Below are 15,210 nucleotides of genomic sequence, written 5' to 3' on the forward strand. Positions count from 1 at the left end.
TTCTAGGGTGTAGCCACAGGTAATTCACTTCTAGGGTGTAGCCACAGGTAATTCACTTCTAGGGTGTAGCCACAGGTAATTCACTTCTAGGGTGTGGCCACAGGTAATTTCAGATCCACAAGACCACTGATCCCTTTGCTACCGACTGTTTTGCTCTCCTGTAGACTCTGTCTGCTTGGTGCGTCCACTCTGTATGCCCTACCCGAGAAAGTCCTGCCTATGCTCATACTCTGCCCACATGTGCTTTGCTGTCTGAACAGAGAAGAGATGACTCAAGGATGTGCGTCCCTGGAGCCACACTGCTAGCGCGGGAAGTAGACACTGCATTTAAAGGGCCCCTCTAGAGATAACTACACAGTTCACTTCACACACATCTATCAACCACTGAAGCAGGTTTCTGGGTGACTCATGTCCTTTTTCTTTTTCCCTCTTGTAGATAAAGAATTCATCTACAGAGAACGGAAAGGGAGCGTCATACTGCGGAACGTTGAAACGAATAATTCCACGGTGTTAATAGAAGGCAAAAAAATTGTAAGTACTCTGTCTAATGACCAGGATAATTTCAGAGTCATTTTTTTCCCTCCTGCAAGTCAATAAAGCAGAAAATGACTTTAGGTTTCAAGTTTCGGTAGAGCCGAGGAAAAGCATTAACTTGTAATACCACTGGCTGAGTGACTAAAGATGATGGGAAATTGAAAGCACACTAACTTAATAAGTTGAAAGCCTGCTGTCTTTGGGGATCCTAAAAATCCTTCCACAGGTGTTGGAAGCAAGTGTTGCATATCAAGTATAATTGAAATATAAAGACCAAAGACACAGTTACAGAACAATCACAATAAAACCTACAGAATAATACTTCAAGAGAACTTGCTCAATCTTATTTAAGAAAATTAAATCTCTGCCTGCTCAGGGAATATTGACATAGGCACCATGGCAGTGTCGTGACAGAGAGCAATGGGTCCAGTACTGGTTTTATGGTTTAAAATAAGTGCTAAGCCTATTTGAAAATATTGCATTTTCAGTCAGGAAGACCTGTTTTGGATTTGTGTGTGAAGATATGAAAAGCTGGCAGAGGTTCACTGCCAGAAATCATCAGAGAGGAATTGACTTTGACTCTTTGTTTACAATGGGCTCGTGTTTGGTCTTAGGGGAAGTACCTCCATGAACCTGAAGGTCGATCATTTTCTGGCCTGCTTCCCTTGGGGCGTACAAGGAGAAAGTAAAGGTAAACATGTGACTAGTGAGAACTGGAAAATGGTGGAACTTCCGGTCAGAGTGCTGATAAACCAGCTGAATGAGAGTCAGGCCTGAGGAAGGCTGCAGGAAGGTAGGTGAGAGGAACTGTAGAAAAGGCTAGTCAACCCTGGGAAGGCCACTGGCAGATGAGCCTCTAGGAGTTCCACAAGTCAGTGGTGTCCAGGTCCAGGAGCTCTTCCCAGTGAAAGAAAAGAAGACTTCTTAGCTGACCATCGTTCCTGGACCCAGAGAAAGCCCTCTATACTCTTAGCTCCTAGGGACAGTCAACTGTTTCATTTTCTATTGAGTTTCCTTCTACTGTAAGGATACTCTATCTTTAACATAGATGCACCCTACCTTTTATACAACCTGGCCCTTGTGAAGGTACCACTCCCAGGAGTGAATCTTGGGCTTGGATCAAATCATATTCCGCATAAGGGACTAGGAGAGAGAGGAATGTGCTTACCCGATTGCACTAAAATGGCATTTTGGGTAGAATTATTAAGAATTCATCTGACTCAGCTGATTTCAAATATTAAAGCTACAGAATTGCTTTAAAATGTTCTTCAGGAGGAGAAACCCTTTGCTTGCTGCTGAAGATGTTAACATTTCTAGCTCGGGGCATGGTTTAATACAAGCAGAGAGTATACATACAGTTGTGCCCTTAAGACACCCTTAAGGTGATGGACAGATGGTTCTTCCAGAGAATCCAGGCTCCTAGCACCCACAAGGTGTTCTCAGCTGTCTATAACTCCATTCCCAGGGGATCCATTGCCCTCTTTTGGCCACTTCATGTGTGAGGTATACCTGGTACATAGACATATATGCAAACAAAACACCTATACGTACACATAAAAAAATAAATCTTTAAAATCATCAGTTTTAACAGGTCATATTTAACTGTGCCTGTCTTAGCAAACTAGTGAGATAATTTCAGAATCCACCATAGGTACAGAAATACATCTCATACATTAACTGTCTTATTCAATTACCAATCTTCATTGTACTAAAGTATCATGAATGCACTAATTTACAAGCACTTATTGGACACTGAATACATGCAATCTGATTAATGGATATTTTTTCACTCAATGCCACATTTAAATGCTGCCAGAAACAGGAGTTTAAAAAAGACACTGAATAAATGTTACTTTGTGGCCTGTACTGTAATTCAGATGCAGACTCAAGCTTAATGTCTTCTCACATGCTGACTTTTTCCCTGTTCCTTTATTTCCAAGTTGAAAATAATTTCTCCTGCCATCCTGGAACACATGGGGGCTCTTGTGAGACCCTAGAATGAGATATCTGCACACTGGGTATCTCTCTAAGAAGGTGAGGCAGGTTGAGACCAAGGGAGCAGGAAGTGTGGAGCATGGCACACACTGTGCTTCTCTGTCACTCATCTCATCTTTTCATCGCTGTGACCAAAACCCTGGCAAGGAGCAACTTCTGGGATGGGAAGCTTATGTAAGCTGATGGTCTGAGGAGGCAACAGTCAGTCCTGGCAGCAGGAGGCCCCATGGTGGCTGGATCCTGGGCGGCGCTGGATCCCGGGTGCTGCTCAGCCACAGCTCAGTGGATTAGGAAGCTGATTAAGTCTGTTGCTGCCTGGAACTCTCCAGGTCCAATCTCAGAGATGCATCCCCATCTCCCAAGAGCTTCCACAATCCCCCCAAACAGCTCCACCAGTCCTGTAGGAATAGCCCAACTTGTAACCCCTTCTGTTGACCAATAGGTGGTCCATTCCTAACTGAATTCCAAGGACCCTGAGGTTGTTTAAATTACTAAAGGTAGCTACTGAATTCCAGAGACCTTGTGGTCCTTTAAATTACTAAAGGCAGCCTGAAGCCTCTGTGAGGCCAATTGCGATTTTATGATTGGTCTGGAAGACAAGTGGAGAAACAGAAAACAAACTGGGAATTCTGTGGTCAGGAGAATTTTAAAATCCATCCTGAACTCTCACTAACCAAATTCTTTTCCCTCATTCAATTAAAAACAGATCAGTTATGTCTTTGATTCTAGCCTCCTTCTTAGCTTGAGGTGATTGGCTGGGAGGACATGAGACTCTCTAAGGAGCCAAGTCAGTGTTTTGTGACTGAGAAGAACTTTGGCTGCAGCCAGGCACTGGTGTGTATGCCTTTAATCCCAGCGCTCAGAGGCAGAGGCACATCTAGAGGGAGTAAGTGCCAGGACAAGCAGAGCTACACAGAGAAACCCTGACTTAGAGGGGCGAGGGGATCGCTTGGGTTGAGTGCTGGCCTCGTGCAGTGTGTCATACCTTTCCCTTCCCAGACAGCATCATTAATGAAAGAAGTTAGCAGGATCATTATTGGTACTTGTCACGTTTGCTGTAACAAAACACTTAGCACCTGCAGCTTAAGAACGAAGAAATTTATTTTGGCCCCTGATTTGAAGGGATACGCTGTTGGTCTCAGCCTTAAGTCTCAAATGAAACTTCGAATTTTAAGCAGTATCGAGACTGTTAAAGACTTACTTCTGAAGTCAGGCTGAATGTATTCTGTATTTCGAGATGGCCATGGGTCTATAGAGGCAAAGCTTGAAGGTAATAGCCTAAAAGCGATATACACGGCTGTCAAGCTGACAAGGGACAGACTTGTGATGACTAAATATTGTCAGGTTGACACTACTTAAGATCACATGGAAACCAACTTCCGGGCATGTCTGGGCATGATTGACAAGGTTAAGCTAGTTAGGGTGTGAAGGCACTGGGTGGAATACAGAGGAAGAGAGCAGAGCACAGGCATTCACCACTCTGCTGCTTCACTGTGGACACAGCGTGACACATTGCACGAGACACAATTGCTCTTGCAACCACAATTTCTTCACTGAGACCACTAGTCCATGACTTTGTAATTTGTATGTATTTATTTTATGGGTGTGGGTGTCTGCATGTATGTCTGTATGCATGCATGATGCTCGTGGAGGCACCAGAAAAAAAACCACTGGATCGCCTGGGACTGGGCTTACAGATAGCTGTAAGCTGCCATGTTGGGCTGTCAACTAAATCCAGGTCCTCTGGATGAGCAGCTGGCTCTAAATTGCTGAACCATCTCTGCAGCCCCTAGTCCATTATTTCTAATGTAGCCTCTATCACGCTCTCAGCTGTAAGGCCTGCTCCAGCCAGAAGCTGTGTCTTATAAATGAGTATTAAAGGATGACAGAACAGAGGGGATCAGCTTTCTAGAAACATCTGTATGAATAAGAGATATGGAGGACCCGTTTGGCACCGTGAGTTTTGGATCTGCCTTCCCACTGGAACCTTGCTTGATGACTACAGGACCCCTACTATTTGTAATGTCTGTCCAACTACTGACTCTCAGGAGCCAGGAACATTGCGGTGCTATGTGAGAGATCACATCTACCATGCTTCAAAATGTGAGCCACGCACAAAGAGATGTTCATCTAGCCTGGAGAGCTTAGGCGGTGTTCAGGGTGCAGGTAAAAGGAATGGGAGTATTTAAACAGGATGATACAGAAGGCAGCCAAGGCCACAGGAGCATGGTATTAACACTGTGCTGAACTGGGCCATCCAAGTGTCCAGGCAGCATCAATAGGTAGCCGACTCTGGGTATTCAGGCAGCAATAGTGGATGGCAGAATCTTCTTCCTGATAGGGCATGGGCTGCTGCTGAACAGAGGAAGGCAAGGAGGAGTCCCTCGCTAGTAAGATTAAAATCAAACCCGAAGAAACTTTCACATGAGTTATATTTGATGTCTCAAGAATTCTGGAGCATTTTATTTTACTCTTATTCTACTTTTGCTGTTCTACGAAGAGCTGTCTGTTAACAAAGAAGGTCTTTGGCACAGTATGCACCTTTTGCCCTGAGAAGTGGGCCGCCATAAGAGAATCGCCCCTGAGAAGTGGGCCACTATAAGAGAATCGCCTGCTGCTGCTGGAGCTTGACTGGGCTTCCTAGTCACCCTGTACTTGGAAAGTCTAACGAGGTTTTCTCTGCCAAGCAGCAGACTGTATTTCCTCACCTGCCTTGTCTCTCTTCTGTGGCTCTCCCTTATTTTCTCATAGACGTGTGCTTGAAGTGGCCATACCACATATTACTGACTTAAATGGGCTTTGCAGGTCCTAAAATCCTAAGGACACTTAGCACCATCTCTACGATTCCAGAGGCGAACAGAAGTTCTCAAATGGAGAGGTCTGTGGCCTACACTTGATATTTAACTCTCTTCAGCTAAATTATTATTGGCTTACAAATTGGAATTCTAAGTCTTCTCAGATAAAGAATCTGAGAATAGCCATGAACTAAGCCCATCTTCATCCTTCTACGGCATCCTGGTGACTCTGCGGGGCTGTTTCAGGAGAGTTGGCTAAGGTGGCATGTTGTTAGATTTTAGGAATGAAAATGAGAGGTGGTGGAGTTCTGAAGACAGGGAGGAGGAGGAGGAGGAGGAGGAGGAGGAGGAGGAGGAGGAAGAAGAGGAAGAAGAGGAGGANAAGAAGAGGAAGAAGAGGAGGAAGAGGAGGAGGAAGAGGAGGAGGAAGAGGAGGAGAGAGGAGAGAAACAGAGAACCTTCCACTTAGAGATAGCCAGAGTTCCTGCTTTTGAAGGGTCCTGAGGGAGGGGGTTCTCACACCATGAAGCTGTAGCATGGTCAGGTGAACTTTGACTCCCAGGTAGTAGGGGCTTGTGTGTCAGTGACAGGGTCCCAGCAGATGTTGTGTCCACTTCTGGCAGCAGGTTGGAGGGCAGCAAGGCCTCAGGTATGCAGCTATGTCCACAAGGCTACGGCATCTGCCATCTGACTTCTGCCACGTGCACACTTGTTCTGGGCCCCTTTATTTGTGAGACCATTGCAAGGCTTGTGTGTCACTTAAGTTGCACCAGACAGTTAGGAGGAAGCCTGGAAACACAAATGTACATTTGGAGCTTCGCTGGGGGAGTTTCTACTAGTAAACAGCCTGAAGGTTCAGTGACTTACACTAACACAGGTACCTGGAACTCAGGCATCGCTGAGGTAAGTGCAGGGCAATGGTGAATTAAGGTGTAGTCCTTAAATCAACAGCTCCAGAGGATTCATGAGGCTCACATGTCAGTGAGTAGTGGAAGAGTACAGCAAGATGCTCACATGTCAGTGAGTAGTGGAAGAGTACAGCAAGATGCTCACACGTCAGTGAGTAGTGGAGGACCCATCACTGTATCAAAGAGCCAGGTAGTAAGTATGAACCATGCAACCGCCCATCTGGCTTGCTGGCAGAACTCTGTATTGTTTCCTAATGCAATTTACACAGATGCTGTCTCATGGTGTTTATTCAATAATTTTAGTCTGGTTCATAAAATTTGAACCTCATGTTCCAAAGCGATGAGACATTGCTGCCCTCCTACGATGAATATGAAGAGCTGTATGGGTGCCTGGATGTTCTTGGAAGGGAAGGCTGGCTGTCAAGAAGGCACCTGTGCCACGGTTCTGTCACTATGCCTTGCTCCCCTGATGACTTAACTTGAGCTAATTATTTATTTTAGTGGCCATATTAACATTTAAATAAAAAACATTTTGTTTCTCTTAACTTACACCGCCTTACATCACTATTAGACATCAAATTTTGATATTATCTTGATCTCTGCAAATTAAGTAGTCCTTGCTCTTCACAAGAAGGGCATAATGAGGCAACTGCTTGGAGACCAGAGCAGCCACAGCCTGCAGAGAAACTGCAAAATTCCTGGGAATCAGAACATGAGGTCCCCTCTCTTTCTGTTTCCTTCCTCCAGTGAGCCACTGGAGTAATTGCCACTTGATGCACTTTAATTAATTAATGCACTGCTCTCCACTCTGCCCAGCTAGGTGACAAGTTTGGGAAAACAGAGTCCTTGCCCTTAGCCTCTTACCCATTTGTTCCTGAGTCCAGGGTTCAGCTACCTGGGAACAATGGAGATTCTGTTGGGCATGATCACTGATGAATGGGGAAATGGGTCAACCTCGGGTCATGGACCCTGATTAGCTTCAGCTGCTCCTACCCACAGCTCTCCATGCCCTTGGCCTACATGTGATGAGCATGTGGTAACATTAACAGACCATTACAGCCTTCAGGGAACCTCTGATCTGAGGCTCAGTTTGGTTTAGCACTGGAGTTAACCCTAGAAGGGAAAATGACCTGTCTTTGTTATCATATGGAAACTGGCAGCTTGTGCTGCCCCTCAAATATTTTGCTTGGCTAAGGACTGATTTATTTCAGCTTGAAATCCAGATTTCTGGCATTTTCTGAAAAATTGGATGATCTGCACCCATGGTTCATTTTCTCACAGAAAGCAAAACCTGGCAGGCACTAGTGGCTGCCCCTTGGATGGGATTAGGGCTGACCAGCCGTACAATGTTCCCACTCCTGACTCCTCTTCAGCCAGTTCAAGTTTATGGTACCCCCCCCCCAGTTAAGATAATTGTCACAAGCATCCCCTCAGGCCACCTAATAGTGACAAACCTTCTCTGAGACTCAGGAGGTTGACAGTTTAAACTAACCATCACACTAGGATGCCTCAAGACAAATGATGCCACAAGGTTATTGGGGTGAAGAGCTAGTAGTTTGTCATACTCTAAACTTTGCCTACAGTGTGACAAGAAGGGCCCTAAACACTGCACACAATAGACTCACATAGCTGAAATTCTTAGGGACCCCAGAAGCCAAAATACATGATTCTGTTTTATTACTGTCTTAGTTGCCACAGCTATGATGAAACACCATGACCAAAGAAATTTGGGTTGAAAGTGTTTATTTGGCTCATACTTCCACAGCACTGTTCATCCTGAAGGAAGTCAGGACAGGAACTCAAGCAGGATAAGAATGATGCAGAGGCCATGGAGGGATAGTTACTGGCTTGTTCAATCTGCTTTCTTATAGAAGACCACCAGCCCAGGGGTGGAACTACTCACAATGGGCTGGGCCCTCCCCCGTCATCCCCTAATTAAGAAAACACCTTACAGTTGGATCTTATTGAAGCATGTTTTCAACTGAAGTTCTCTCCTTTTATATAACTGCAGCTTGTGTCAGGTTGACATAGAACTAGCCAGGACAATTATAGGGTCTTTTTGTTTATGTGTTTGTTTTTGAGAATTGCACATGTAAGTACTACATTTACATTATTTCTACCCCTCCCTCCTGCCCTTCAACTCCTCTGTGTTCCTCCCAACTAGTGTGACATCTATCAATGTACCTCTGTATCTATCTATCTGTCTATCTATCTATCTACCTATCTACCTACCTATCCATCCATCCATCTACCTATCAGCTATGTATCTCTGTATCTGTCTATCTTTGTATCTATGTATCTATCTGTCTGTCTGTCTGTCCACAATCTATCAATCTATCATCTATCCTAGGTGTTGTCATATATAGATGTGTTTAGGGATTATTACCTGGAATTAGATGACTTACTAGCAAGCATTAGCTGATTGTAGCTATTCATCTAGGTATAGGGTCTCATGAAATTTTTCATTTTTTCCCTTCCATGTTGGCATGTCAGCTGGTTTGTCATTGTGCATGTCTTGTTTGAGTGACCATATTGTTAATACTTTATAAGTGTGTATTCCTTATAATATACACAAGACACTCTCCCACAGAAGATGTCCTGGTCTCTACCTCCTATAATCTTTATACCCAGCTTCTTCACTCTTTATTGAGCCTTAGTTGTAAGAGTTGCATTATAGATGAACAAACTGGAGCTGGGCATGTATTTTTTGCATTTGGCCAGGTGTGGATCTCTGTGATAGCCCTATGCTACAACAACAAGCCTCTTTGCTGAGGGATGCAAACTACACCTACCTGTGGTTATAAGGTTAATTATTTAGAATACAGTTAGAAAGTATACTGAATTAAAGAAATGACAGTAGCAGTTTCTCTTCCAGGGTCTACGGCCTCTGCAGTTGTCACAGTTATATGGTTGGGTTTAAGGTTCCGAGCATGATTTCCCTTGTGTTGAACAAGCATTGAGTTCTATTAGATGACTGTCGTCTGCCCCCTGCATGTGAGGACCACCATTCACTGCTTGGGTGTCTTACCATTCTGGTCACTGTTGGGCTTCTGAGCTTTTACAGCTGGGTACAGCTGTCGATTGCTTTTCTCCCTTGGCAGTTTGCATAGCACCTTCCAATACTGCAAGAGCCAGTCCTCGGGTTCCAGGTCAGTTGCAGCTCAGTTCCTCCAAGCACTGTGTCTGAAGGATGTAATGTCTGCAGCAAAACAGAATGGAAAATACGAAGCTCAAAGATTTCTGAGTTTTACAGCTGATAGCTTGGAGCTCAGAGAGCTTTAATTAATTCCACACTGGAGTGGAATGCCTTGGTCCCAAAGAACACCTTCCAAGGTGCTCAGTTAATGCTTGCATCCATGTGCTCCACCCAAATCCTAGGATCAATGACCTTTGTCCCTCAGTGAGCACACTGTGGTCTTAGCTCCATGACAGTCAGTAAAGCTAGCATATGTTTTCTACTCCTTCACAAGTTCAAGTAGGGAATTCATTTTTATTGTAGTGTGTGGTTTGTCTCCCTTTGCATTCTTTCTCTTAATGGAGGCTTGTTAAAGCCTCTCTTTGGCACATTCAGATTGCCAGCCTAGCTACTTTTGTGTTTTTAGATCATCATTGTGTGAGATAAGAATGGCTTGACGCCAGCACTGCAGTATTGTGACAGTCAGTCTGATCCCTGGTGCTTGTGCTGAGTGATAAATGAGTTCATAGTGTATGCACTGAATGGGTTTGCTGGGCAAAGGCACAGGTCATACCCAAGGCAGATGGCACCTGAAGTCATGCATCATAGCACCCCACTCCAAATGAGTCACTTCTGGAACTTTCCATTTACTATTTTCAGGACACAATTGACCCTGGGTAATAGATGCTGCTGAAAGCAGAACCTCAAATGATGGGTTTGCTATAAGCCATACCCCAGACACATGGAGGTCATGTGTGTCTTAGTGGGCTGAGGTCATGGTTCACCTCTAATAAGGATGCCCTGCTTCAGAACTATGGTTGTGACTTGGTTGTGCAAGGGGGCACCATCACATGCTAAGGCCTGCTCCTGGAGGTCACTAAATGTGCTCTGGAACAAACAAACTGCAGAACATACAACTTAGCATAAAGACTACATATAGATAGATGCAGCAGAGGCCAAGGCATACCCCAGGTCAGAGAAGACTCAGACAAAGCTATCAGAACAGGCTCTGGTGGTAGACAGCTAGCCTCCCTCCCAATCTGCTAATTAGCTACCGCACCTTGTGTTCCCCCTGCCATTCACTGCAGTGACCTCAGTTCTTGAGTCTGTCTGGTACAAATGATGATTGTAGATGAAAAGTGGGGGGCAGAGGCAAGCTCAGAAGTCTGCCAGTCCACAAGCCTCCTTCCTCATTGATGAGGGCAATGCAGTTGTCCCTTTTAGTTTGACAGGTGTTCAACTGAATTCCTGTGAGTCAGGAAACCCATCAATGTTTGCTTTCTACCAGCCTCATCACATACTTTATTTCTCTCTTTGTGGGTTTCACAAAAAGATTGTTCTAAAAACAGCAAAGATTTTGCTCCCCTGCCACTATCTTTAGGCAGGTAGGAAGATCCTACTGTTTTACACAGTTTTCCATTTATTTATACCACTTTTATAAGGCAAAGCTTTGAGTAAAACAGATCATAAAATCTTGTTAAAGATTTGAAAACTTTTAAAGATAATATCAAAAGGTCAGTTTTCTGAACACTGACACCAAACTCTAATCCTCATTAGAACCCTGATAAAACCTTAGTTAAACATTTAAGTTTTTATTAACACATATTAATTATATATAAAATAAAGGTTTTCATGCCATTTCCATATATTTACATAACATATTTCATCATATTCAGCTCCATTTGTCTCTTTTGTCCCCTCGCACTCATGCTGATCTCCCTCCTCTAAGCAACCTATTCCCTGCTGATTTTCAAAGCTTTGGGGGTTTTGTTGTTTGATGAACCATTTCATTAGGGTTTTTTACAGGACTATGGATAAAAGGTTAACTGAAAGAACATGAGCATCTTGCCAGTGGCTACACCACTAGAAAAATGTCTCTCCCTTCCTCATCAACCACTAACTGTCTATAGATAATGGGAAACTCCTGAGAGAGGCGTTTTTAAGAAAATTTAAGAAAAGCCTGTTTTGGCTCAATTTGTCATGACATAAGGCATGGAGATATCACTCCCTTTGGAGTGGTGAAAGCTTGCAGTAGAAGCAGCCTGTGTCATGATAGATCAAGAAGCAAATAACAGTAGAACTTGGAAAAAGCACCAAAGGACATCCCACATTGTCCTGCTTCCAACCACATCCTACATCCTGAAGCTGGAGAACAAGCATTCAAAACACAGACAGCCTCTGGGAGGCAATTCTGACTCAAAGCACAACCTCATGTACAAAACTGAACACCAGAGGTAGCCACAAAGTCCCCACATCTGTGCTAACGTGCTCTTCTACTATGGCAGTGGTTTTCAACATTCCTAATGTTTGACCCTTTAATACAGTTTCTCATGTTGTAGTGACCCCCAACCATAAAAGTATTTCATTACTACTTTATAACTAATTTTGCTACTGTTATGAGTTGTAGTGCAAATGCCTGATATGTCGGCTATGTGATGTGTTACCCCTGTGGAGGTCATGACCCACAAGTAGAGAACTGCTAACCTGTATTGAAAGTACACAAAGATATCATGCTCAGATCAATGGCAACACCAGCTTTGTGTTCTTGTTGTGTCCGGGTTGTATTATGACTCCCTTGAACAGTCTCATTGGACGCAAGGCTGGGAACAAATGTTATTTCCATTTTACAGAAGTATGAGCAATTAAGAAATTCTCAAACTTTCACATAGAAAATGGCATAAATGGATGCAAATCATAGTCTTTCTAAACTCACAATCTGTAGTATTGAATTTTTAATAAAGTCCAGTGTGAGGTTGCTTTCCACCTCAATGGTGTATGTTCCCAAATGAAACATATACATACACAGCCTCTATGTTTAATATGCCTTGTGCAGGACAATAGCTGGGCAGCTGCCTAGACTCCATGTTATTAAGATCTTCTTCCCACTAATCATTCTGAGTTACTATTTAACTACCTCTATGTTCCTTCTTGGCTGCCCCGACTCTATTTAACAGCCCTTTGGACCATGCTCTCCCAGCTCCTTTACCTGGAAGCTCTGTCTCTCTGCCTCGCACACTCCTCAGGCATGCTGTCTCTTCTTCTTCCTTCTCCCCATGGTCTGAAGCCCAGGAACCCGAACATCCTGCCTCTCTAGCTCCTCCCCCGCTATTAGCTGCTGACATCTTTATTTACCAATCAGAAATAACTGGGGGCAGGTTCCCAAAAGCTATGTGGAGACCCTCTTGTGCAAATTAATAAAATACGAGCAGCTACATTTCTCCTTTTTTGTCCAATTAAAAAGGCTCTTTTTTTCTCAGGCATACATTGAACACAGTTATAACAAGTATGTAAATTGTAAGGGATGACATAGATGCATAACATCCAGATCATCATATTAGGCAATTTAGTATTCTGTCATCTATACTAACTTAAAGAATTTATAATTCAGTATCTCAATTATATTTGATTTGTACTTGTATTACTATCTGAAATACATCCTTTTAAATCCAGAATATCTTCCTTAATGCTAAACAATTTAAGTTCAATTATGAGACTACAATTAGTCTTCACTCCTGTCAAAGATCTGAGAAGGAATTAAATATTACCTGAATGTGTAGAGAGCATAAAGGCATAGCTTTCAAAATTTATACAATTTGTAGAGACAGATGACTGCCTGGAGAGTCCCCATTATTCCTTATAATGTTGGAACATCTGTCTTCTGTCTTCTGGCCTAGAACCATCCTTCTGGCCCAGAACCATCCAACAGACCTTAAGTGAAGCAGGAATTATGACAGACTAGCTTACCCTGTTTTAACAGACTTTAGCAGTCGATACAAACTCTCAACTACTGCTCTAGAACCATGGCTGTCTGTCCACTGCCATGCTCCTTGCCATAATGCTCATGGACTCTAATCCTCTGAAACTGTAAGCCCAAATAAATTTTCTTTTCAAAGTTTCCTTGATTATGATGTCTTATCACAACAGTGAAAAGGTAACTGAGACAGCTCCTAATGGCTATCATGAATTGAAGAAATCTTTTCTACTACACATAGAAAATGTAAGGCTTAAAGGGCTTCTGAATATTTAAAGAAGAGATGACATCACATTTATTTGAAGTTATACTATGTTGTGACTACAACCTCACAAATTCTTGTATCAGAAAACCAGCTTCCAAATTCTTATGTGAATAAAGAGCTGGAATATCTCCGTCATAATCAAGGGTGGGTGATGCTTTGGGGAACTGGCCTATAATGACAATGAGTGGCTCTGTAACAAGGGAAGACACTCCTGAGTGCTTTCCATGCTTCCATGTCAGTGTCATGGTGTAAACAGACAGACCTCACCATATGCCTGTTCTTCTCAGACTTCCCAGACTGTAGAACTATGAAGCAAATCAACTGTTACTCTCTGTAAATTGTATTGCTTCAGATCCTTTGTTATAGCAATAGAAAAGGGGAAAGGACTGAACAAATATCAGAGGATGAAGAAAGAACACTTCCCTAGTTCATTTAGTAGTCAGCAGCACCTTGAGATGAAAATCCAACCAATATACTACTAGAGAGCAATCTTTTTCATGCTCACAGATGCAGAAATCTTCAACATAACAAGGGTACATGAAGCTCAAAAATAAATGCAAGAGATAATATATCATGGCTGGGTATAATTTATTCTGGGAACATAAGGTTGACTTCCCATCTGAAGAGAAAACAATATCATTTATCATATTGACAGACTAAAAAGAACAAAACAACAAAATCCCCTTGTATATAGATGAAAGGCATCATAAAAACCCAAAACACATTCATGACAAAATCTCAGAGCAAAGTACTAATGAGCAGGCAGATGACATCACTGACAGAGACTCTGTGGCCACCAAACAAAGGGGCAAAGTCTGACTGCCTCATCTTTACAGTCCAGCAAGCTAGCAATACCTGTCTCCTTCAGTTTCAAGGACTTACTGAGTGCAACATAGGGAGAGTAGAAGAATCTATTAATATAAAAGATAACTATTAAGAAAATTCCAAGGAATCTATTTTTTTAGACACAAATCAAAATTTAACACTTCTAAACGTAAAGTTAGGATGCCCATTAAATCTATGAAATTCCTGTTTATTAGCATCTTATGTATATTGGCATTGAGACATCATCTGATTTTATATCTATGAAACATCCTTCATATTTAATAATTAGAGATAAATGTAACAAAATGGAGATGAGCTCTGCATGCAAAAAAATCCTACAAAACTGTTGAGGGAGACTAAAGGCTGAAAGCAACAGTCTTCCACTTAAGGAGACAATAAGTAGGGAGGACATGGACATGGATGCTATCTTAGGAAATGGTTAGATCACAGAAACCATCAGAAGGGCACTTTGTGAAGCAGCAAGGATGTTGGATCCTTTCTCCACCTACTAGCCATTGAAGGATTTATATAGAAGATGGCCTTAAAGAAAAGAAAGGTTTTAACATTCCAGGGAGAGAAAAAGAAATACAAACCTTGCATGGCTACATGGCTGGTTTGCTCTGGAAGGTGTAGAGAAAAGAATGTTGGAATAAAGGGTAAAGAGAAGGAGAAGTGGGCAGGCTATGGGAGAGCATTGGAGAAGAACTGGACCAGGCCGGGCCTGCTAGTCACCAGAGTCCTGGGTAGTGATGACCTCTGCTGAGGTGGGAAGCTGATGAGGATTTCTAGCAGGGAAACAGATAGTTACACAAGCTCAGGGGGTATTGATTAATTCATATTGTTGTTCCACCTACAGGGTAACAGCACCCTTCAGCTCCTTGGGTACTTTCTCTAGCTCCTCCATTGGGGACCCTGTGTTCCATCCAATAGCTGGCTGTGAGCATTCACTTCAGTGTTTGCCA

The 15,210-nt window shown here is 43.0% G+C and overlaps 1 protein-coding gene across 4 annotated transcripts in view; it reads left to right on the forward strand.

The window, feature by feature from the left end:
- Dpp6 (dipeptidyl peptidase like 6) overlaps window positions 1-15,210 on the forward strand; it is a 900,820-nt gene that overhangs the window by 614,413 nt on the left and 271,197 nt on the right. For all 4 annotated transcript variants that reach the window (XM_021188263.2, XM_021188277.1, XM_021188253.2 and 1 more), the window contains exon 4: window positions 437-531. In XM_021188263.2, the coding sequence (XP_021043922.1) occupies window positions 437-531 (95 nt within the window). The remainder of the gene's footprint in view (window positions 1-436; window positions 532-15,210) is intronic.

This window comes from Mus pahari, chromosome 2 (assembly GCF_900095145.1).
Source record: "Mus pahari chromosome 2, PAHARI_EIJ_v1.1, whole genome shotgun sequence".
In the NCBI taxonomy this organism is placed as follows: domain Eukaryota; kingdom Metazoa; phylum Chordata; class Mammalia; order Rodentia; family Muridae; genus Mus; species Mus pahari.